This window comes from Columba livia, chromosome 20 (assembly GCF_036013475.1).
Source record: "Columba livia isolate bColLiv1 breed racing homer chromosome 20, bColLiv1.pat.W.v2, whole genome shotgun sequence".
Lineage (NCBI taxonomy): Eukaryota > Metazoa > Chordata > Aves > Columbiformes > Columbidae > Columba > Columba livia.
The window spans coordinates 8,296,815-8,322,446 of NC_088621.1; the positions used below are offsets into that span (position 1 = coordinate 8,296,815).

Sequence of the window (25,632 nt, forward strand, 5' to 3'; positions counted from 1 at the left end):
AGCTTTTCACTCTTCTAACAGCAAAAGAAACGTACAGCCCGTGTTCTCGTGTTTGAAAACCTCCAGATGCTGCCCTCTTCTCACATTTCCATATCTTTGTTCATGCAACATCTGAAAGCTTTTCTATTTTTACAGAGGGAGGGGAAAAAGCACAAAGCCATGAAATATATATACATATATATATATATATATATATTTTTTTTTTTTTTGCCTTGTGAGAGGATGTTGAATGAATTTTAATCATGATCATAAGAAAAAGAAAAATCAGCAGTATTTGATGTGAGAAACCTTTGAAACTTCCTCTTCCTCAGAAGAAATTGCAATGTGTTTGACTTTTACAAAGGTTGTGTATGATAAATATTAGCTTATTCTGAGACTGATTAGGCCTTTGCATTGATTCAAAGCCAGGCTCAGGTTCACCATCTATGTTTTGTGAAGGCAGCAGCTTCCCTCAAACGAGATAACACATCCCTTGTGCCAAGGTTGCCAAACATCTCGGGCTTTAGGGGTTGGTTAAGATGTGACCCCTGGGCTCACTGTCCCAACCTCCCGTTTCTGGAAAGCCCATCGCTAAGGCTGCAAATCCAAGTTGCATATTCAAAGAAAAGAAGCCATCAAAAGCCATTCTGCAAAACCCAGCAAGCACAGCTTGGCTCGAGGGGTCCTGCCTATACGGAAGGCTCAGAACCAAGCAAATCGTCCTGGGAGCTGCCTGCTAAATACGACCCCGTATGACCCTACAAACCTATTAACAACTGATACAAAGCTATTAACAACTGATACATAGAAAACAAATGGAAAAGTCAGCGCCTCATGATGAAGACACTGTCTTGCTCTGGGGTGCCACCTGAAGCAGAGGCCCGCGGTACGGGGTCCCGTGCACAGGACGGAGTGGGGAGCGCACGTTTCCAGCATGAGGTTCAGGGAAAGCTCAGCTTGAAGATGACACTGATCTGCGGATCAGGGGATGGGTCTGGCCAACCTGAGACTCATGATTTCTGCCTCCCCCAGACAGATTAGTCCTTAGTTCATCCAAGTGTTTTGCAGCTGGGAGATAAACTGGGATTATTTACTCCGGGCAGAAGTGAGCAAAGGCAAAGCTGCCTTCCCATAGCAAAGCAACATTCTGGTGCCAGACCTCGGCAGGAATCACATCCTCATCTCACAACTGCCCTGGAGGGGCTGCTCAAAGACTGGGATTCACCTTTCACGCTTCACCATGAACAAAACGTTGCCCTCCTGATTTATTTATTCTTTTTCTATCTTGGTAGAAATCACAGATCTCTGCTGAGATTTTTGGCTATTGCATGCCAAAAAGGCTATACGAGAGTCTAGACTAAGACAGATAATTGAGATAAAACCCCCAATTGCTGGGGGGAAGTGAAGGGGGAGCATGTTCAGGAACGCGGCTCAAGGTCAGGATGGGTGTGGAGGAGGCAGAGAACCAGCCCTAGTTTCCTTCTCTGAGCCTCGAGCTTTTTCCAGCTAATCCTTCCTACAGAAGCGGTTGGTCTTTTGAGACAGAAGCGAGGTTTCTGAAAGCCATCCTTATTGCATTAGCACCAGCCTACACAGAGCCAAGTGGAATCATAAAAAACCACTTTAAGCATCATCAAGCAAGACAGCTTAGAGGGAATTTACTAGGTGCTGTTTACTTCTACCTTTGATTCTCTACATGGTCTCTACAGATCAGAGTACTTAGAAAACATAATTATTTTAATTAGGAGTAATTCAATTAGAATATCTCATTGCCATTAACAACTTTACTAATAAGAAACGAACACACTTGACTATTTTTTTTTAATCTTACCTTTGGGGACTCTCTGAATACCTTCCCAGATGTGCAAGTATTTCTTTGATGTTGCATGTCTAATTCTTCTCTCCTGCAGGGTCTGATTCAGTGGATACTTAAGTCCACTGAAGTCTTTCCTTTGCTTCCAGAGGGCACTGGACGGTGCTTTTCTGCTCTGCTGTATCCCAGGAGCAATGAAGTGAACTCCTGAACAGTACCAGGAGTACCCTGTCTATGAAAATGCTGATGCCCAGTAGGTCTGGTGGGGTAACTACAGTTAAAGGGTAAATAACACAGTGATCACTGTGGAGATGCTTTACAGATGAGTCTTTGCTAATATTTTCAGCACTTCAGGCATCTACAGTAAGTCTATCATAAGAGAGTGGCAAGAGTAATACGTGTTTTCCTAGGTGAATTTTGAAACAGGCATTCCATAGTATACAATCCCTGTGCACAAAATGTGCTAAAAACGACACAGACGTTACTGGAAGCGGAGCATGACTGGAGTCACAGGGCATCGCTCAGGCATTTCTCACTTCAGTCCCGGCTGGGGTGCGGTGATGGAGACGGGCACTCTCGAGTCACGTAACTCATCTGGCCCCTCTCACCAGGACAGATGGATGTTCTGGGGAATGTCACCCCAGTGACACGGATCCATCTCGGGGTTTGCGCTCACCGTTCCCAAAGCTGGGGTGCCACGGGGAAACGGCACGGCAGGGACATCCGACCCAACCTTCACCTTGGGCTGCTACAAAACCGCCTGGCTAACCCCAGGGGTGTAAACCACAGCGACTGGGGGTCTTCAGCTAAGAAAGGAGCAATTTCAGATCTGTCCTCACATTTGTATGCCCCTAATAGCAACAGAAACAATAAGGATGTAGAATATCTTACTTTTTCTACCCATCTGCTCTCTGATCTGCCTGGTAGGACTGTGAGAAACTTGTCTCGGAGAGGAGGATGGGTTGAGATGTGGACAGTTGGCTACTTCACCCAGCTCATTCTCTCATCCTCTTAACTAGCAGCTGAAGACTATTTTTCATGCTGATCTGTCTCCGCCTTAATTGTGACACTATTCTAGCACAGTGCATCTTGTATTACTTCACATCTAACAATTAAAGGTCCCATTATCCAAGGGTGGTACTTGAAAGCATATCTGCAAGAATAAATTGTGTGATTTTAATTAAAAGCTTCCACAGATTATTTTCTAAGCTAACAAATATAGCCATAGTTGTAATTATGGAATCTCCAAATATAGGCTCAAGATCTTGTTAATAATGATATCCTTTTAAAAATCTTGTAATCTCTAAAAAAGAAGTTGTAATTAAGTCACCAAGTAACTATATTTGTCTCCATGAAACAAAGCCAAATCTACAGATAATTGGAAATAATTCATTTCCCAGCGGATTTTTTTTTTGTATGCCAATTAGGCTCACAAATCTCAAGCTGTCACCTTCATCTCCAGACGTGCAGGCGGCTGATAGCACAGCTATAAACCAAACAGCCCAAGTGCCTCTCGTTCCCTGACTAAGAAAGAAAATGAAGTTACCAACGCACATTTGTAGATGTCAGTCCCCAGAGAACAGAAAACAGGGAAAAAAAAGCATCCTTGGGTGTATGACGATTAAATACTTTGTCTGGCTTTTGAGAAGAGTGTTCTGGGAAAGCTCCCGAGGGACTCAGTGATTGCGATTCTTCGGTTAACAGCTGCCCCACGACTCAAATCCACGCTCACAACCTGCAGCGATGTCTTCAGATGTTGATGGGTTTTCCCTCTAAAATGCTCTGAGTCCTGGGAGCTCCTCTTAATGAATCTTAATTAGACACGTGCACCTATCCTGTCGTGCACTCATCTAATGACACCTGCAGGGCTCATGAGCTTCAAGTGGTGAGGTGACAAAACCAGGGAGGTGGCGGGAAAACCAGCTGCAAATGCTGCTGCCTTCACCTGTGACAACCAGGCACCTTCGCAAGCCCCGGGTACAAAACTGCTGTTAACCCCCCTGTCCTCACATGCCTGCACATCTCCTGCAGCCCCTCACGATTTCCCCTCCTACAGTGTCCATCAGAACAGGGTTGCTTTGAGCTGCTTCAACCTACTTGGGGAATATTCAGGAACCAAAGTGCCCATCGCAGTGGAATGAGGACTAAGCACCGGCCCCTGTCAAATCAATAAACCAGCTTCATAACCTAGAAAATTCCAAAGTGCTTTTCAGCAAGTGCTCAGATGCACAGGAGTCGCTGTGAGCTGCCATGCTCAGCATCCACACAACCCCCCACTGCAGCTCGATGGCAGAACCGTGCAGACACACCAGTTCATAGGATCTGGGAGATTGTACGCTCACAGAAAAGAAGAACAACTCTATTACAAGTCTGTATTTCAAAAAATACCACAACATAAAATTCAGAAAACTTGAAAAAAGATGAACCATCAAGATGTGAGACAAAGGGCCAGACTGAACACACCGAACATCAACCTCTGCTCCTTGGCCAAGTGTTTCCTCCTGGACAGACATCCCGAAGCCTCCAACCAAAGTGAAAATAAAGGAATCCTGGGCTGAGGCCCATGGCAGCACAGGGGTTGCTTTGTGGTTTCCTGGAGTGAAGACTGGATGGTTCCTCCCAAAATTCCCACGCCCAACAAGTAACCAAAGCATTCCCCAGCACTGTCACTGCTCCCATCCTCAAGTTCATCAGGATTGCCCACAACACATCCAACTTAAGTGTCTTGCCTTTCCTTTAAAAAAATCCCTGACTTCACTTCTGCGGGCAAAGAGTTCGTCAGGTAACAGGCACCTCTGCCATCTGCCTTCTGTTCCTGTGTCTGAAACATCCAACACCTCCATCCTTGTAACTATTCAATGCGTCCTTTGCACACCAAGCTGGAGGAGAACTTTGCTGTAGACCATGGCACTATGTATACATATATATATATATATATTGCTGGACCTGTGGCCCTGTATTCAGTTTGGAAGGAGGAGAAGCTGAATCATGGGGGATTTGCACTTAAAGACTGCACAGAAGGAGAAAAGATAATAAATGCTGTGGAAAGTAAAATCCATAAGGTGGTGCATCTACACTCATAATGAAGTTTTCAGAAATGCTGAGGAGCCCCAGAAGCCGTAAGGTGTGGGAGTTACAGCTCTGCCCCATCCTGAAACACAGTCCACTAAGTACATTCGCGAAGATCCATAGAGCTGACTCCAATCGACACTCTGGAAAACATGACCTGCCCTTTTCCAGCACCATTTTAGAAAAACAAAATAAAACAAAACACAAAACGCATTTGCAACAAAGCGCATTGATAGTCAGGTAGATATTTCATTTTTTCCTTCCTGAATTTAACAAAAGCCTGGATCTACCACTCAAATTAAATAGTGTGCACTAAAGCATTAAATCTGTATTCAACAAGTTTAATTACTGTGTAAATGAAAGAAATTATTATTCATTCATGACATTTATTTCAGTTCCAGTGCTCGCTGCTTTTATAAAACTGGGAATGAGAGGTACGGGCTGGGGGAGGAGGCTGCGTGTATAATTACTACTATATTTCTTTGCCAAACATTAGTGAACTTAAACAAAAAGTGCTTGTTTTCTCTAAAGAGGAAAAAGCATGTGAGCTACCAATGATGAATCTTAAGGCCGCCCACAGCCCTGACGGGTGCCAGGCTCTGATAGGTACACCAATATTTGGGAGGCCGATAACAGAGAGCTATTGAGGACCCAAAACCAGCTCAGGACTCTCGGGGGTCAAAAGCCACCCAAACTATGGGAACCCTCCGGGCCGGGCGCCCCTGGGGAGTAACAGGAGCCACCGCGCGACATGAAAGATAAACTGGCAGCTGATGCTATCGGGGACTGTCCAACAATGAGGCTTTTCTACAGGATTTTCACAGGGCTTAAACTTCTAACAAAGGAAAGGGAAAATAAAAACCCTTAAGCTGATTCAGATCAGGCATATTTGAAAGTCTGAAGGAGAAGGTGAGGCTGCAGAAGGAGTGTATGTATGGAATGCAAGTAAGTACGACGTATTCCGCAGCCTGTTTCACATGGCACATCCTGCTGATCCCAGGAGAATAGTTCCTGCCTGCTCTGACCCACCCCAATGTGCAAGTTTCCAGACAGTGCTGTAAACAAATCCTGGTGACTACTCTAAAGAGATCTTCCTAGAGTAAGTCATTCCTGTACTTTCCTATCCCTCCATCTACCAGCATTTCATTACTAACCCACAGGAGAGATTACACTCCGGCAGAAGTGGCCTCAGTTTATTTTAAGGGGGAAAAAGGAAAAAAAATCCACACTGGGCCACACAAGTTGTATGTAAGAAATGACAGCTGATGCATTTAGATAAGTGGAAGGAGCAGGAATGACCCCCAAGGTCTGTGTAAGCAAGGGAATAACTGCAGCGGGGTTTCACATCCACATTTAGGCATAGAGCTTATCCCGTTGAGCTGGCCAGAAAATATGTCCTTTTTAAGAGATGCCGCACAGAAGTGCCGTGCCCAACTACCACAGCTGAGGCATTCAAGTGATCCTCTGAAAGCGTATGAAGTGCCTACACTCAACTACAGGAATAAATGTGACTTTTTTTTCATTTCACAGTAATACATATCAAAGCCTGTTCTGAGCTCATCCCCGATTCATAATGAATCATCTGAAGTTTGTTCCCAATTCCTTGCTGAACCAAATCAAGCCAAGTGGAACAAGCTGTAATCCAAGCAGAATTCAATGAACTGCACCCCTTAAGAAGGCTATTAAAGCTTGTTCTCAGGGTTTAAACCAGGAGGAGATTTAAGATGGAGAAGAGATTATCCCACATCTGCCTCCCAGGGCCTTCCTTCTGCTGGCACCAGCCCTGCCACCGTCAGATGGACCAGATGCTACAACTGGTGGATTTGAGACACTGACCTATTATCTCATGTATTATACTACACACCATTTATATCAGAGCTAATTTTTTGCCCACTGACTGCAACAGTCTCACCTCAAATGCTTGATATGTTGAAATTTAAGGCTCAAAAAGCTCGGACTTTGCTCTTTGGGTCCAAGCACGCGGTCAGTGCCATCGGCCTCGGAGCAGCCCACGCCACGGCTGATCAACCTGCTACAGCTCGATCCTCCCTCCTGATTAGATTGGAGGGCTTGCAGACACAAAGCGCTATCTCGTGCCAAAACCTGATTACTGCTAGACCCTAACAGCCACAATGGTAATAGGGAGGGTAATTACACCCAGAAATAGGTTACAGAACACAGCCGCGGCAGAGCCAAGCACTTTGGTTCACATCTACACAACAATATCTGCGTTTAGTTTTTCACTGTTGCTTAAAATATTTGCTGAATTTATGACAGTAGTAGTAATAGGAGACCAACAGCCCCGTCCTCTTTGGACACGGAGAGACGAAACGCAAACACGGGCGGCATTCTTTGCAACACGCATCCGCGTGCTTCAGCCGTGGTTAATAACCTCTGACAGCTGCTCTTTGTGCGCGGTGGAAACGTCAGCTGTTAAATCGGGGACAACAGGGATCATTGGGTGTTGTGGAGGAGCTGAGGGGACACTATCCAAACCCACCCAGCCGCCGAGGTGTGACTGCAACGGGGAGAAGCAGAGGGGGGAAAGAGAACCAGCCCACGTTAGATCCATCAGCAAAGGGTCATTTCAAAGAAACCATGTCTGTTCACCCTCTTAGGTGCCTGCATGTGACCCAGAGGACTCAAACCAACTCCTCGGGCACACTCAGTAAGAATAGCTGCACACATGTACATTTGATGATGTTGCCCATAGCCCTGGAGTCCTAATCTCAGCTCCTGCACTCAGCCAGCCTTCAATTTTCAACTGTTCAAAGAAATGGGCAAGGGATCCATTTAAGCCAATTTGCCACACAACACAGTAACATCAATGTCCTTTAATTCCCAGCCTGCAAAAAAACAGGCAGTAAAAATTTACTATCAGAGTAATTAATTATTTTCTTTTCTTTTCTTTCCTAGCAGCCTCGAGTTTCTGTGCTTACTGACACACGATCTTCTCCAGCCACAGAGACCTACAATATTTGATAATATTTGCCTGCAGAAGGGGACACGTGCTCAGCGAATGCTTGATGGGAAGAGCAAACTTCACCACGGAGTCTAGTGCTCCCAGGTCATGGCCAAGCGGTCTGGGGAGCGCACGCCAGCTGGCACCAGGCATTTCCACAGCCAGCTGGGACACATCAACAATTCATATAAGGCAACGCCAAAAATAAAGCTAATTACCTTAGGCTCATAATAAGAGAGATCTTTTTCTACAGGCAACTTTGAAAGGTCACCTTTTGTGCTTTACCCGCTCTTTTTTTTTAAAAAAAAAAAAGACATTGAATGGATTTTAAAGCTTATCTAATTCCACCTCAGGGCAGGAAGGGGTTAAGACCTCAAAAAAATACATACAGAAAGCCAAGCTGCTAGGGCAATGTGAAAGAAAATATATATATATATATATATATATATATATATGTATGTTCTTACAATCAAAATGTAACCACAACCCCGGTGTTTAAGGTCAGTTCCTCTGCTGTAGCGCTGGGAGCCATCCCGTCAATCAGCGGATTCGCTCACTCCGAGCGCAGACAGTGCAGCAGCATGGGGGGAACGTTTCCCCGCTGGGAAAGAGAGGACGCAGCTTTCCATTGATTCCAAAGGTCCTGTGGGAAGGATGGAGCCTCTGGTTTATTAGCACTGACATTCAGCTCTCAGAGTATCAGGCTGATACCTATGTAATTTAATGCTGTTTTCCAGTAGGGAAATGTGTTCAGCAGGGAAGCCCCAGCCAGCACTGACCCAGCTGGCAGGGCAGAACCTCTGCAGCAGCGCCCGGCTCAGCTGTTGGAATGTTTTCAGCTCTGTCAAGAAACAGGGACTTGTGCTCCGGGGTATCTGTTCCTGTGTTTGCTAAAATGTTGATATAACAAACGCCATTGTGTTTCTTTTGAAAGGAGAGTCTGCCTTCTACAGACACGTGAATCGTGTCAGACCAGACGAGGCAACGCCGAGGTGAAACCCTGACCCCTCTGAAATGAAAGATAAACCCGACCCAGCCAAACCCAGGCCAGAAACCTCACCCTCGTGTTCAGTTCACCACGGGTCTCTGGGCAAGTCCCTCAGGCTCCTAAGACTGGTCTTACGTGCAAAGGGAGGTATTTACTTCATTTTAGAGACAGATTAATTGCATGACACGCTAGGATCTTTCAGGATAAGATACTATTATTCTTCCCTTAAAAAGCCATCCTCAGACGATGGCATTGATCCGCAGCTGTCCGGTTGCCGCTATCTGTATTCTGCTGGGATTGTAGGTCACAGCTGCATGTGATCCCAACACCAACACACTGATAAAATGATGCTGAGGCCTTGGGCAGACTCAGGAAAGATCTGGGAAGTGAAAGGCTTAGCTTCATTGATCAAAGCTTTAGCAGCATTTTACAGCAGAGCCAGTGGGGCTATACAGAATCACCTCATTCTTGATGTCAAGTCAGGTATTAAAAGATGCAAATACACAGTGTAATATTCAGTATCACATAAGAAATTTCACATCTGTTTCTCACTGATCCCAGTAATACAGGCTCTTCACTCACCCATCTGCCTTGTGAAGCTGCAAGAAGGCAATGTCTATAACTGAAAACGCTGGTGAAGTTGCTCCACAACTTCTACCCAAGCCCTAAATCCAGTCTAACGAAGACCTACGGAGTTACACAAATTTTCCCTCTATATCTCAAAGCAGAACTAGATTTCAGAAAATACTTGCTACTGGTCTCAGAGATGACTGCTCCACGAGATCACAAAAGCAGCATCTCTGTCAGGAACCCCCCACCACTGACAGTAGGAGGACCCCCATCCCTGTTTATAATCTTCCATCCGTGCCATGACAGAAATGGGATTTTGCACTCCCAGTTCCTCCCACTAACACACTGCAGTGATATCTGAGCACTGAACAAGCCCATTTTCGGAGACCAAACAACAACACTTCAACCTGCACCTCCACCCAAGGACATAAAATTATGTCAGTTTCTCTCTGTTTTCCCCTTTTTACATGGAAGAAGATAAAAAAAAAGGTTGGGAAGCAGGTGGGTCCGATGGCATAGCCTCAGCCGACAGGTGGGCGAAGGGAACCAGCATTGCTCTGCTGCAAAGCGCTGCCCTTACTACAAGTTTTCACATCCACAGCACCCATCACCACCGCCCAAAAGCAGGTCCCTCCGCCCACCTCCCAGAGATCCCATCACTGAGAACTGCAGCACCATGCCCGATGGCTGCCAATCCCCGGTGAGAAGAGGAGATGCTTCCTCTGAGTGTAAGGCACCCGTAACACCTCCAACGTACCATATGGACGCCTCTCTCTTCAAATTCGCCAGCTTGACCCCTTTCCATCTCAGCATCCCACTCGCCAGTTCCTCACTGCTGCAGAACACGGTTTATTTTGGAAGGGGTGTCCTTGGACTCAGAAGCAGAGACCTTTTCTGAACACACCAGGTGATGAACCTCAGGGACAGCAAATTAGGAAATCCAAACCAGGTCATAACAAATTGAGGCAGAATGGAAACCAGCACAAAATTGTCTCCAAGAGGCAGTTGATTTTCCCTGTCCAGGCAGTGCCGCTAATGTATTCTAACACAGTTTCAGCTTTAACTCTCCTGGATTGACAACAGAATTGAATTACACTTCCAAATCTCTCTCTCTCAACTTGTCATAAGATTTTTTAAATCCAACAAGAAGCCCTTCCTTGGCATAGCTGAAACTGTTGTATTTTTCCAGCTTTTCTGATTTAGGGATCTTAATCTTTTTAGCCATGAATTGACTTCTCTGTACTTGCACAGCAAAAAAATCAGCTATTGCTCACCACACAAGCTGCCAAGTTCCTGGGACCAGATGGAACGGATCCTCGGTTTTTAAAGGAGATCACTGACAATCAGAGAGAATACACTAAACACAAGTGAAGTTTCAGGAAGGCTGGACAAAGATTGATCACAACACTGCAAAATTACAGAAGACTAAACAAGGAAACAGAAACACTATCTATTCATCTCTAACATCTGTATTATGTAGAACACTAGAAGCTACAAATACTGTTTGTATAAAGCTACGGAGTAATGTAACCCACATGTACCCCACGTTGCTCCCCGAGAATGGGGCCACACTGCCCTCTCCCAACACGGCCATCAGCCCTGAGCACGGGGAGCTCAGCCTGGCTCTGATTCATTTGCAGAGCAAAATGGAAAAAATCAACCATAAGGGAAAGCAAAAGCTCCTTTTAAAACATTGCTGAGACCTACAGAGTATTTGCCTCCAAGGAGAACTTTAACAAGGTATGGTAGAGCTGCCATCAAAGCCATGCAACGACGCCAACTGAAAAGCACGTAAAAAAATACCAGGTTTAGGCTATTTCTATCATTATCACGGAGTCACAGGTAGCAGTTGCATGTAGGCAGATATTAATTCACCTCCTTTAAATTTCTCTGCCTTCTTTCACAGTTAATATTTGGAGGTTCAAGAAAGAAACGATTTGGTTACTGAACCCGAGTCTATGATACAGTCAGTGAAATGCTACCCCATCCTTTAAGCAGATTAGGATCTACACACAGACCTTTGAACCCGCTGTGTTACCGTGTTGGCTTTCACAGCTCTTTTCCGAAGGAATAAAATGACTCCATCTAATTAGACTCAAACTCTCCTCAGCTGCCCCAGAAGCTTCTTGTCACCTCATTCAATTGCAAACATAATTTAGGCTTAAAGGTTTGTACTAATCTTTCACTGGGGTGCTAAAGAGCTGTGTCATGCAATAATTGATCCATCTTGAAACTTTTCTGGGGACCCTGCAACTGAAATGCTGCTTGACTCCTCTTGGTACTGTATCTTGTTCAATAACTTCAAAGTAATGCATTGTAGTTCTCCCAAAATACTGCATAGATAATAATACAGATAACACACATGCATCCACACCCATTTTATGGTTGGAGAAAATGAAGCACATAGAAGAAGGGAAATGAGATCTTCTCTGAAGTCCCAGAGCACTTTGAGCAGAAAATCAGGGATCCAGCTATTAATACTAAGCTGTAGTCACTACATGATGAGCCTTTGTTTTAAGGTAACAGCCACAGTCCAATCCATAGCTGCTAAGCCTGGGGGACACTGAAGAACAGCAGTTTTATACAGGACTCATGGTCTAAGACGGGATGTTTCAGAATAAGCTGCCCCAGCACCGTCGGCACAGAGAACTGCATTGGGCCAGATCAAAGGCTGAGTTTGGGCAGCATCCTCTTTCCAAGGGTGGCCATAAATGGGTGTCCAAAGGAAGAGAACAAAAATAGGCTAAGTATATATAATACTCCCATCTCTATTTATATATGTACATCTTTCCCTCTTGCTTCCAACTCCAGTAGTCTCCAGCTCACCGAGCTCCTGATGGGGTTTCTGCCTGCCCAGTGGAAACCAGTTCATTTCTCTTCCATTAATTGCTGCGCTCTCCCAGAAGCCCTGTAAGCTTCTAGCACCCACGATTTCCTTCAACAACCAGTTGCGCGGGTCAACACAAAGAACCACCCACTTCTGATCTCCAACGTGGCTCTTACCAACTCCCTTTGATGTCCTTGATCTGTGTCCCCAGCCGAAGGGTTCTCGTTCATTTGGGCTTTGGAGAGAGGAGCACGAGAGCTGCACAATATATCCATCATGCAGCTATATCAGAGATTTCTATTCCACCAGAGCAATGTTCCCTGGTCCACACTTTGCACCTTTGCTAATATTTGAGACGGTTAGTCTTTTTTTATTGCTAGCGAGCGCTGTGCTGATGGTTTTGATGGAAATATCCCTTATAACTCCAAGATCTCATTCTTGCACAGAACCAGAGCTAAAACCTCCCTGATTTCACTCTTGCATGGAAACCAGCTCAGAGTCTATAATTTCATATAGGGTGTGAGAATTGCTTGAGGGGACAGGCAGCACAGTCCTTAAAAGCAGCATAAGGGATGTAGGTGCTTCAGCACAGGCTTAGACACGCATGCTTCCAGCTCCAAATCCCCCTCTCCAGCCCACACTCTATTTGTGCAGCCACCCCACGCCGTAATAAAACATTAACATAACCAGTGGTGTTTCATACAACCAGGATCTTCAAATTCGCTAAAAGAGCACGCATAAATATTTGATAAAGCAGGCAATGCTGCTTTCCCATCCAATTGCAAACAAGATTATTTTTTTCTCCCAAACAAATCCAATAACTTGATTATCTGATCTGGTCTGTTCTTATTCTTCTGCTTTACAATTTTCAAATATTTGCTGTTGTAAGTCTTTCAAAGCTTTAATTTGCTTAAAATGATTCACAAGCACCTTGTTAATCTTTTATCAGTTTTATTACAAACTGTAAACAAAACCCAGTTCTTAAATAATTAAAGGGCAGAACCAGCCCTCAGGCAAATGACATCCAGGGGGAAAGAAATTAAAAATAATATAAAATCCGGGTAAGTCCATAGAATACTTTTTTCCCTTCCCATCTACAGAATTGGTGAATCTGGTTTCAAGCAGAAAATAACTCTAGATGAACAGATTGCGTGTGACATCCCCCCAGCCAGCCTCTCTCATCTACTGTGTCCTGAATATTAATCTATCAAGAACCCACATGTTACTGGTTACGGCGTTAAACGTACCGCAGGTTTACACAGCAAAAGCTGCGTCCCAAAGAGCCACTCACAAGATTTCCTCTGTGGTCCCAGCCCCAAAGAGTCCCCCAGACAGACCTGGTCTGTCATCTCCCAGCTCTTCAATCGCGCTGCGCTAAGATCAGTGTTCACCGAGGCCAAACATCATACAAGCATTTTAGATACAAAGCTCCCACTTTCCTAACGTATTTTAAATTGTATTCGTATAATACATTAGTATTTTAAATTCTATTTCCTTCTTGTTACAAGAGGCTACTTCTAATGAAGCTCTCCAAAGCATGGCAATCTGAAGAAAACCTAAGGAGCCAGGAAAGCAAGACTATGCAAATTCTAATTACCTTGTGAAAGCTACACTGCCATGCACACAAAAATGGATTTAAATGCATCACACACCTAAAAATGTGTAATGGATGCGTTGCTACCCTATTACATGCAGCTCATTGTGCAAAGTTCTTTGGTTGTCTGTTTTGTGCAGTGGGCTGTAAAAGTTGCTTAACAGAAGAAAATACATTTGATGAAAAATTTACATTGGAATAATGAAACAGGGCTTTTTTTTCTCGCTGTCCTACCTGGGTTTCCACCCTGACCACTCTTCCCTGGGCACGTGAGGCCATGGAGATAGGAGCCTGTGCTCGCCGCTGGCCAAACCCAGCCATCTAGGCCAAAATAAAGCAAAGCCATCGCTCAGATCCACTGGCCAGCCCTAAGCCGAGTGCAGCACCGTCAGCAAACACCTCTGTGTTCGCACAAATGCCAGATAAAATCATAACGTGAGAAGAAAAGCCAAAAGTTGAAGCGAGGCAGCTCTCTGCCATTGGGCTGCCAGCAAACCGGGCAGGTGAGCGCTGAGTCAAACCAGCACGGGCTCCCAAAGGGCACATCTGTAATCACCGTGCTCCTGAGTCCGTTGAGTAGGCCCAATATCTGTGCGCATGCACATAAAATGACAAATCTCACCCATTTCCCTAAAACCCTGGCAGTGACAGCTGCAACACCATTTTTAAAAAAATACAAATTTTAATATTCGTAGGCAGCTAAGAAAAAATTCAGCGGTTAAAAGCGGTAAAAGTACTGAACTAGGTGTCTGTGCAGAGTAATCTGGAAAGACAAACCCCTTTGCTCGCCATCTCCATCAACTTAAGGAATAACATCTGATTTCATATCTCCAGGAATCCATCTACAGAGTAACGAGGGTAAGAAACAGCAAAAAAACCCACATAAAATTTAGCACAATTAGCACCAGTGAACACTTCTGGAGAAAAAGCAGGTGGGTTCCCCCCTCCCAGGGACTCGCAAGGATGGTCTGAGCACCGAGAGGACCAGCGTCCCTGGACTGGTTCCCTCCATGCACCCTCGGATGCCTCTGGGCGCAGGTTTGACCCAAAAAGTCACCGACTGAGGCTGCTATCCCCAAACTCGACCGAGCCCCAGGGACAGATTTCTAGGACAGTTCATCATTCCGGGGAACAAAAACATTGCAAGCGAGCTCAGGTCACCAGACTGATTTATCATCTTGGCTATCCGGTTCTTTTGCGCACCGGTGTTAAACAAACACTGCGCACATTTCAATAACTGGTCTAAAAAAAAGCCACACGGACGTTTGAAAATGTGTTCCCTACCTCAGCAAGGGGAAGAAATGGTCCACACATGAAAAAGCTTTTTGCGGGGAGCGGGAGGGAGGAGAGCTTGTGCCACACAGGAGATAAACAACCAAATCTTTCTCAAATTACTGGTATGAAAAACAAGACAAATAACGAGCAAAGTCAGAGAAGAAAGAAAAAAAAACCCTAAATTCTTTAAAAACACAGCCATACGTGAATCTCCAGCTGCACAACAGCCCTTTCAAGCTGCAGCTATTGGTGCTTTTTCCTGCCTCGATCCTCCCGGAAAAGCAACACAACCTAATGGAAATCCCACCCGATGTGCTGCTGGGTACCAAGGGCCTGAATTACTGGGTGCAGACCTCATCATCCTCTTAAAAAGTAATTTAGAATCAAGGCTTTGATTTAGATTGGTTTTATCCTTTACTTTCAAAGTACAACGGGTAATAATGTAGTCTGCAAGTTTAACATTTGAAACAGGGGTTCCATTTACCTCTTTGTACTTACTCAAGGAAAATGACTGTAATTGAAATCTTTCTGCTGGAAATGAAGCCCTTCGAACATTCAAAGTGGCTGCTTGTCCTTAAGGCTTTTTATTTTAGCTGTCAAAACCATAAACTGCCTTTCAGAGTAGCAGGAGTCTTATGATAGAGGAAGAAATGAATGTACCCTGTATGTAGGTACTGGGTGCTTTAATCTAATTTTCCAGCTAGGAATACAGCACTTCCCTCCCTTGGGCACTGCTGGGAACAGGAAAATTAAGTTTCACTTCAGTTCAGCAATATCTATCAATGAGCCTGAAACAAGGGGCAGGCTTTTCAAGGCCAAAGCAAAGCCTTTCAAGTCCTCCAACATCATCCATAAGCTCCCCAAGCAGCAGACGAAGCCGGCTGCCCACTCTTGCTGCCTCTCCCCACACCTCCCACACTTACTAGAATTTCACCATTTCCAAGCGCTTACCTTTCCTTTTCCCCCTCAGATCAAACTGATTCCCTCGTGTCAGCACTATTATTCGTATGAAGCTGCTGAATTTTAATTACAGTGTGAATGCACTCAGACTGAATATGATTATTATGTAGAAATGGCTCAGGCCCAAGTGACCTTATATTAAATCTTTGAAAAGGTAAACATAAAAACTTTTGGGTTTTTCTTCCAGTAGGCTCCCTTGAAGTTTATACAATAGAATGTTTGCAATTAACTTGATAATAGACTCAAGAAGAAGTTGTGCGGATTTCTACTTTAGTTAGTTTGATTATCTGATTATTTTAATCACAATTAAAAATACGCTGCTGTGAAATGGTTTTACAGTTGTCTAACACAACATAACACAAATGTTTGGATGACTTGAGCAAATTAACACAAAGTACATCAGTTTATCCAGCATCTCCCTCTTCTGTTTCCAGTTCCATCGTGTCTTGTGGGTAAAACACGATCATCCAAGGACAGTTTGAGACCATTTCTCAGGCCACTTGGCCACTGATTTTTTCTCCTGCACAAGCAGGCAGATGACACAAGCTGATGGAGATATTTCAGTATATGAAGCGTGTTTCATGTACTAAGTATATGTAAGTGTGCCAGGTGGATGTAATGTGTTTGGAAGCCCCCAGAAGGCCCGTGAGGGTTGAATTTCCTGCAAGCTCAGACAAGTTATACCACAAAAGCTTGGTTCAGGTGTGTCTGCGGAGGCTGCAGATAACCCAGGTGGGACAAGCCGCCTTCAAACACAACCAACAGAACAGTTTATGGTAGTAAGTGTAGTGATGCTAAGAGAATACACCAGGTTGACTATCTATATGTGAAGGAATATTTTACAATATACAAGCTGCCTGCAGTTAGCTCTGACACATACATAAATATATATGCTTTGTCACAGAGGAGTCTTCAGACAGCAAAATCTTCCAAAGTGAATCAAAGGAAAAAAAAAGCAATTGTGATGGCCAAAGGCAAGGATGTCAACTTCAGCAAAGCCAACCAGCTAATAAAAATGTCAGTGAACTTCTTTGCCAGAGAATGAAGAGGGAGCGGAGCAACGTCAGTGTTGTGGCACACAGGGAAAGCAGTTCGAGTTCTGATCTAACGGAGATACTGCACTGACAGGAGGGCAGAGACTCAACCTTTCCCTAACTTCGATGACCTCCCTTAAACAGAGATTATATAACACTTCAAATGAGAGCAAACTTAATTTCATTTTCCCAGTCTGTTGCCAGAGGCAACATCACTGTCCTTTCTACTCACCCTCAACCAGGTATTTTCAGGCACGTCCTTTAAGGCTGCACACTCAGGGTGAACTGGGACACACACGGATCCGACTGCAAACAAGGCCAGCCCGAAAAATGGAATAAGACCTGTTCAGTTCCAGTTGGATCGGCTCCCGGACACCCATCACCACGCGGCTGGGAGAGGGAACACTGGCTCCTGCAGCAGCCTACGCGTGTGGCAACCGGCAATGAGAAACTGCATCTGCAACCGAGATCTGAAATCCATTGAGACAAACTGCTGTACAAAGCTGGTTGGAGAATTTCAAAGGTTCTTCAGCTTAGCTAACATCAAACCATTTCTAAAACCTTGACAACCAGGAAGAGTTGCAAAACAATTTGATGTAACTCTGCTTAACCAACGCGGTTACATTTGTTCCATGGAGCCTGTACCCACGGGGCGCAGCCAGAGAACTGCACCAGGTCCATAAATTCAGCGTCAATTCGCACCTCAGTGCACCAGCACGGCTTTTACACGCAGACATTCTTGCAGCTTACGCAGAATAAGCCAAGCACCAACCACAACAGGAATGATGACACCGAACGTGTCTTTAGCAATAGGGAACATCCCTGTCCCCCGCCAAGGCCTCCACTTCTCGAGTGCCTTGCATTAGGAAACCCTAATTTCCATGCAACGGTCTCCCATCGCACATGAAATTCAGTGAAACACCAGGCGTGCACTTCAGTGTTTGACCTTCTGCACGTGTGCATCATGGTTTTGGGTTGGTTTCCCCACCTCCCGCCCCCAAACAGATGAACAGACTTGGCAATTCCTCTGGTGAACTGGAAGAAAATCTTGTAAGGCACAAGTAACTCAAGGAAGAATACAGATTAAATGGGTTTCCTGGATTTCATCCATGTTCAAATTTCGCAGGTTGTAGATCTCAAAAATATCTGTCTCTGACAAAACTGGTATGACAGGTTATGTAACACAGGCACAAAATCAGCTGGTGACAGAAAAGCAGGAACATTATCTGCTCTGTTCGGGAACTCGGGGGCTTTTTGGATCAACTGCAAGGAGTATTTAAAAAAAAATGTGTATATATATAAATCCCTGGTATTTTAAATAGCTGACCTCACCCACTGTCACATAACTCCTGATTTGATGACATTTTTCTTTCCAGGAAGAGTTTCATATACTAAGTATACAGAGTTCTGATTTGTTTCGATATAGATGTTTATAGGTCTGATATGACTTTAAATAACATAGATTTATTACAGAGAAGCATCAAGGAGATAAAATATAACTGCCTAATAAAGAGGATTTTGCACTCAAATTGCCTTTGTAAGACTGCCCAAAACAAATGAGAATGGAACAGTTAAATCTGCTGCTTCGTTAGATATGCTATTCGCAGCCTGGGATAAATGACAGGACAATCCTGTTAAATGAAATATCTATGCTTTCACTGTACGCAGTATAACTCGAGGCACAAAGACAAGAAATAAAACAACGTGGGACTATTTGCCAGAAGAGAAAATTTCCGGCTAACGGCACATGCATGGGTTTTCCTCCTGGTTTAAGAATAACAAGTTGCTAACTGCTCGAGGATGGTTAGGGAACACATAGGGAGACTTCTTAGTATTTTCACAAAGAAAGTTGTCTTGCTGGATCGAAGCGAACTGCAATGCTACACCCAAATCCTCTGAGCGGGTGTCAGCGATACCGGCAACAAGATCAGCCTTGAACCGGGGGCAGGAAACCCTCGGGGAGATGTTCGGTGCAAAGGCATCACTGGCAAGCAGGTCCCTGCTGAAATCTTGGTCCATCCTCTGCCCATCCCCGTCCCTCTGTTTCCCCAGGCATCTGGGCGCCAGGGACAGGCGAGATCAAGTGCAAGATGAGTGTATAATGAAAATCCAACAGAAAGCATCGTGTTCTGCGCAATGAGAAATGCAGCACGTTCCACAGTAAAGCCTCCACGAACAGCCTTAGAATACATCTCACTGCTTTCTGATCAACACAACTTCTTTTTTTCCCCATCAATAAACACAGATAATTATATATTTACTTTGTTACTAAAGGAGAGAAAAGAACTGACTTCCCTACACAAGCAGTTCACATAACTAGCTCTACAGAACAATAAATATTCCTCTCATGCAAGCTCCACATTAGAGGAACAAATACATCTCTACTGCTGCCTTTTTAATCTTTCTTTTTACCCTACACGGCACGGCAGGAATTAGATCTGAGCTTGTCTTTCCTGTCCCTCTTGCACCACGCTGAAGTTGCAGCTGTCACACGGCTCGCACCCTGCGCTGTGCCGGCTCTCGGCACAGCGTTATCCATCGAGCCACCAAAACACAAATTCACCAGCCAAACTTCTCAGCGGCGTTGGCTGCGCTGGTGGCCAGAGCTGCTGTCAGAAGGGGCTGCAGGCGACCACGCAGCAATCCCTTGGGAAAGGCTGCAGGAGAAAATACACCCACTTACCTTCTCCGCATACTTGAACTTGACGTAGAACCAACTTGACTTGATCATTGTCTCACCTCCCGCCCTTGTCAAAAAACAGAAGAGTAACCCAAATCTATCCTGCTGCTGAAAAGCAGCGTGCCGGTGCTCTTTCCGTCAGAGCCAGTAATTTCCCAAGGGGAGCACCGTATTTAGGGGGAGCAGAGGGTTGGAGAAAGAAAGCAAAAAAATTAAAAAGACAGAAAGGAAAACCGATGCTTTCCTTCCCCAGTTCCAGTTTGTCCCCTCCTGCCCTCCCAGCGCCAAGCGCGATCTCCTCGCTGCAGCAGCGCTCGCCGAATGCCTCCGCTCCGCGCTCCGCTCTCGGCTTGGCTGCCTGACAAGAGAATTCCTCAAATGGACTTGAGCTGCATTCATCACCGATGGCACATGTCAGTAAAGCCAGGAGGCTGGCTCGGGCGCTGGCAGCCGCCCAGGACCATGACCTCCCCCAGTGGGATGAATAATGAATTCCAGCACTTCCCTCCAGACACAGATTAACACCTGGCTAAACATTATTCTGACAATGAGCTTGCCCATTCTGAGAACCCTACACCGTTAACCCTTCGCGCTCCCAGCACCGAGGGCGGTGATGCTCCAGAGGCTGCCCCACAATGCCCTCCCCCATCTACAGAAAGATTACAGAACTATATATAGTTTAGAAACAATAAAGCCTCTTAAGCATAAAGCAAACATCTCCTTTCCAATTCTGCAGCTGCAGTAATGCCACCATGTAAGCAGAGCAAGCAATCAGGAGCCAGGCTCTCTTCTGCTCCCCCACTTCTCAGTCCTCTCTCTATAGACCCACTTGTCAAGCTTTGATGCAGGCAGGCTAACGTTTTAAATAATATCTGTAAAGATCCTTAAAAAAAAAAAAAGGCACCAAAAAACCCCTCAAACAAACCCCAAACCAACTACCACTCCCAATATGAAACTAATGCATAAAAAAATCCTGGGAATACACCTGTCAATCTGCTCTTTTGTCTGTTCAGAAACATTGCCCGATTCCCCGTCTCTGGTTTAATGAGACACATTGATTTGGTTGCAGCTCGCTGCAAATCTCCCCCCTCCAAGCACACCGCAGAGCAGCGAATATCAAGTTGCAAAGTACAGGATGGATATAATCAGCCTACTGTATTTCCGCTGGGCACAGAAAGTGCTGCACTGGAGCAGAACTATCTGGCCCAGCATCCAATGTCCAAACACTTTAACATGCACAAGGAAACTAATGTAAGAAATCTCAAGCACAAAGATGTGCCCTCAGTAACACATCTAATAACAGATGGACCTGAATTTGTCACACAGGCAGCTGAATTTCTTTATGCTTCCATAAGACACCAAATGATGCTCAGAATTTCAGTATCTGCAGTAGGAGAGATGTGCCTCATTTTGCTGTTTTTAATCAGCCGCTAGTTATTTAAGTGGGAGTCTCACAGTATCCTGCCCTGCAAAAAAAGAGAATATTTTGTCCCACATCATCTTTAGATCACTTATGAGGTTTTTTTGTCTCTCTTCTATCACAGCTTTTGGGGCCTGGAGACTCCCACACTATTAAATTTCTCCTCGTAGAGAAGCTCTGCATGTCTCTGCAGATCCTTTTAATCATTCCATTTAACTTCCCTAGGTGTAGGTATCTTTTTCATAGGCTGAGTGGGATGGAATAAATACACGTACCGCTGACTTACCACTTACTACTGTATGCACCCACAGAGATGTACGGGGGATGAGACAAATCCTGAAACCTAGTTCATCAATATTACTCACCTCAAAAGGACTATCAATACTGATAACAAATACCAAAGCCGACCAGTAACGGTCACTTCATCTAATTTAGTGCCAAGCTCTGAGCCCCCTTGGTGGCTTTGCCCATGGGAAGATGCCCAGGTCGGTCACAGCAGTGGGAGCAGCGGCTGCTCAGCCCCTGGGTCCCTGTGCAGCCAGAGCATCACTCCACGCCAGCCCTGCAATCCAGCTCAGCCAAGCCGCTTCCAAAAACCCGCATCCACAGCTGGAGCCCTCAGAAACGGCTTTCTGCTGATGCCACAAGAGAAGTATTCCCCCTCCTCCTCTCATTTTGTGTTTCTGTGGGAGAATTCATGTATGTTAAAAGGGTGGTAAAATGCCTCAGTCGTTTTTCGGCCTATGGAAACACCAGGAATCACATCTTGCAAAGACAGCAGTGGATGGGAAGGTCTCCTACAGGGAGCACACATCCAAAGAAAATTAAACCACTGATTGTTATTAGCACCTTCTACTTTCTGCACCTAAAAAGCTGGTTTTTGAAGTAGCAAATAACTAATCAGGACAGATCTGGCTGTATGTTGGAGTGAGATCAGGTCGGTGTGAGAGCCTTGCTTCTGCCCTCCCGCCTCTCACCAAAGGCTCTGCTGTCACCGCAGCGGGATCCACTGCAGACACCCAACGTCAGCACACAGGTGCTGTCCACAGCACGACCCGTCCTCAGGCTGCCTGTGTCCACACGGACACCACGCGCTCTTTTCCCAGTTAGAGAGATTGCGCCCTGCGATGACCCCGGCGTCCCCAAGGGGACCACGGGGCACCCTGGCAGGGCACAGTGAGCTCTGACACTGCGTCCCAAGCACAAACAGCTGGGGCTCAAAGCAATTACAAGGCCCTGGATGTTTTCCACTGGTTCATTAGCATCTGGCAGGACCTAAAGTTCTAGGGTCACAAAACACAGAGCTATTATTTTATCTCAGGAAAAAGCACAATGACATCCCTCAAGAGCTGTCCTTTTGTAATTAAAGGACAAATGCAGTGTGGGGAATGGAGATCTTAGAATCATTTCAGTTGGAAGAGCCCCTCAGGATCATTGAGTCCAACCATAACTAAGTCTAGCACTAAAGAACCTTGTCTAAACACCTTTTAAACCTGCGAGGGATGGTGACTCCACCACTGCCCTGGGCAGCCTGTTCCAATGCCTGACAACCCTTGCCATGAACAATTTTTTCCTAATATCCAATCTAAAGCTCCCTGGGTGCAATGCAGAATTTCCAGCCATCATGTCCCCCGTGCAGGCAGGAAAGAGCTGACTATACCACAGGGTCACTCATTTTTTGTCACACTGTTGAAACCCCCAATGGCAGGATCACAAGCAGCCGCTAACCAGTACCAGCAGAACCTGGTTATTTCTTATAACAGATATTACGATATTAACCTGTTCAAGTTCCCACATGTGCATGACATACACAACAGCTGCATTCATCTTTGCACTTGAGCAAAATACACCATTTATTTCAAAACCTACAGCGTCAGCGCTTTGTCCAAAATGTATTTGAGTTTCATATTTTATGAAGTTATTGTCTATACAGTGCATCACACATCAGTTTTGCTTCTGTATGCCAATTTATCTTCACTTGTTAGGGACATGTTGCCAGACAAACAATACCTTGGACAGGAATTCAACCCTGATGTGCCACAGCACTGAGCCCCACACCTCCTCTTTCAAACACCCCCTGATACCATGAAATAACGCACCATTCAGATGCTAAGTTTGTACAGCCAAAATCCAGACTTGATTTTCCAACTCCCACCTCAAAGGGAGCTATGTTTTGACACAACATTTCCAATTCTCCCAGTATAAAGATATATCAATCTATTCAGCAGGTTTTATCTTACTCTAATACACCATTTCAAATGTGAAACAGCGTACAAAGGAATTGAAATAACCTCCTTTTAAAAAGATCACCGGTTCTAAGCCTTTTAATACACCCTAATGTATATTCAGATATTGATCCATGTTCATTTCAATTATTCCCCATGACAAAGCGAATCACACACTAATGCAAGTAAACCCAAGAGCGAGCAGCACCAGTCTGATTTAGTTGCCCGAAAGCTGGGTATATCTGCTCCTCTTCTCTCTGCCTCCATCAATGTTGTCAAGTCAGACCAACGTCGGCTTGGTGCCACGTGGGAGGGAGGGAGGGAAGCACCAAACCAGGCGCTATTTCACATTATATGTCCCGTGGTATAAACACCTTGACGAATCCACTTGCAAAGGCGCCTGGTGGAGCTGAGCTACACAGATCCCAGAGAAGGCTCCAAAGCACCGACCCTGATCCCGAGCAAAACCAACCTCTTGCTACAGCAAGATGATGTATCTGCAGCAGGGACTCCATCCAAGACGAATTACATCCTATTGCTATCTCCTTGGCACTATGAGAGCAGAAAATCATCTCACTCCTTATTACCATAATAGCTTTCACACTTCCCAACCGACAGAGCGAAGTGTGGGATGTTGAAAAAAAAGAAGACATCAACAACAAGCACAAAGTTTAGATAAATAAGAAGATCTCACCTCCAGGAAATGTTTAAAGCATTTTTTGTAATTAGCATGTGAAAAGAAAAAGGCAAATTGGAATGAGTATAAATAAAAAGGATTTTGAAATGTTTTTCACAGTTCGGAATAGCTCCTAATGTACCAGCCAAAGCAGCGATCCATGGAAGGTTTCTGAAGCTGAGGGCAAAGCCTGCGGGATCTGCACACCCACTGAAAGAGAAAGGTTCTTCCCAGGTTCAAAGAACTGCAGAGCAATCTGGATTAAGTTTAAATGACGTGCAAGTGCTGAAGCTCCATCTGCCTGCCCTCCAACATGCCCAGCACTTCCCGAGCTTTAAACTTGCATGACAAGATTCACTTCAAAGTACCAATATTCCATAACAGCATTTGTGTTTTAGAAGTAGCCCAGAATTACAGCAGCTGTTTTCAAACACCTTTACACTAGAAGGCTGTCCAGGACACGAGCAGCAAGGAAAGGGATCGGAATGACCAAACTAAAAGAAAACGATAGCTACATCTCAGAACCAACACGATGAACTAATGAGGCGTCCCCACCTTCCCAGGGCCCGTGTTCTGGACATTTCTGACTCACACAAACGCCAAGAGGGAACTATCATCTTTCAGGCTAATAGAAAGCACTGTGGGATTTGCTGTCTTGTTATTAACATGATAACAATCCCATCTTGTACCTTATAACCCTGCTCTCCCATCAACACCATCTGCTCTTTCATCTTGAATGCTGTCGAAAATCTCATCATAAACAGGCTGCTGTCAATTCGTACTTCTGTGCACGTTCTAAAAAGGAACTCTCTGGGTCACTGCTTTGAAGCCAATGCGGGCTGGCAGCATCCGAGAGCTCTCATCTTTAGTATCTGTGTAGAGCAGGTACAGAAGGAGCTGCAGCCAGTGTCCAGTGAATCAAAGCTGCTGGGGCTGGTACCATTTCAGACAGATGAGATGCAGGATGAAATGGTCCAGGAGACCAACACCACCTCTCCAGCTGCCCCACTTTTAGGAAAGATTTTGTTTGCAATGACTGAGAGATGCAAGTAACGTTTTATCTGCCTGTTTTAAGATTTACCAGGTCTTACAGCTGTGTTTCTCTAGGACTAAGATAAAACCCAGTAAGTAAGGCTGCCTGATTCAAAGAGAAAGAGTACAGATTAACTTGAGAAAAGCACTTCCCCAAGCGAAGTGCCAATTTGTAACAAGTTACAGTGAGTGATAACCCAGCTCGGGCACATGTTCAGCTTTCTAGGTGAAACTACGGCTGGGAGGCACAACCACAGGAGTCTGAAAGGTTCAAAGACACCTCGACACAGTCCATGGAGGACAAGAAGCAGACATTTGCTAGTGGTTTCCAACCTGCGAGAGACAGAGCAAGAGAGGAGGAGGACAGCCCACGAGCCTGGCAAACAAGAGCTGGGCTCATGATGGCTCACAATATGTTCCTTCTGCAACGCTGAGTTATATCAGGTTACAATAAGGAAAGCCACTGACGTTATATGATATATATGTAACTGTGCCAGAAGTCATGTGCGAGTATCTGCAGCAATGGGA

At 45.1% G+C, this 25,632-nt stretch overlaps 1 protein-coding gene across 7 annotated transcripts in view; it reads right to left on the bottom strand.

The window, feature by feature from the left end:
* Window positions 1–25,632, bottom strand: part of AUTS2 (activator of transcription and developmental regulator AUTS2) — a 716,369-nt gene that overhangs the window by 465,408 nt on the left and 225,329 nt on the right. The window contains exon 1 of one of the 7 annotated variants that reach the window (XM_065036494.1): window positions 19,755–20,053. The exons of the other annotated variants lie outside the window; for them this stretch is intronic. Coding sequence (XP_064892566.1) covers window positions 19,755–19,802 — 48 coding nt within the window. The 5' untranslated portion in view covers window positions 19,803–20,053. Of the gene's footprint in view, window positions 1–19,754; window positions 20,054–25,632 lie in introns of those variants that run through there. 7 annotated transcript variants of the gene reach the window in all.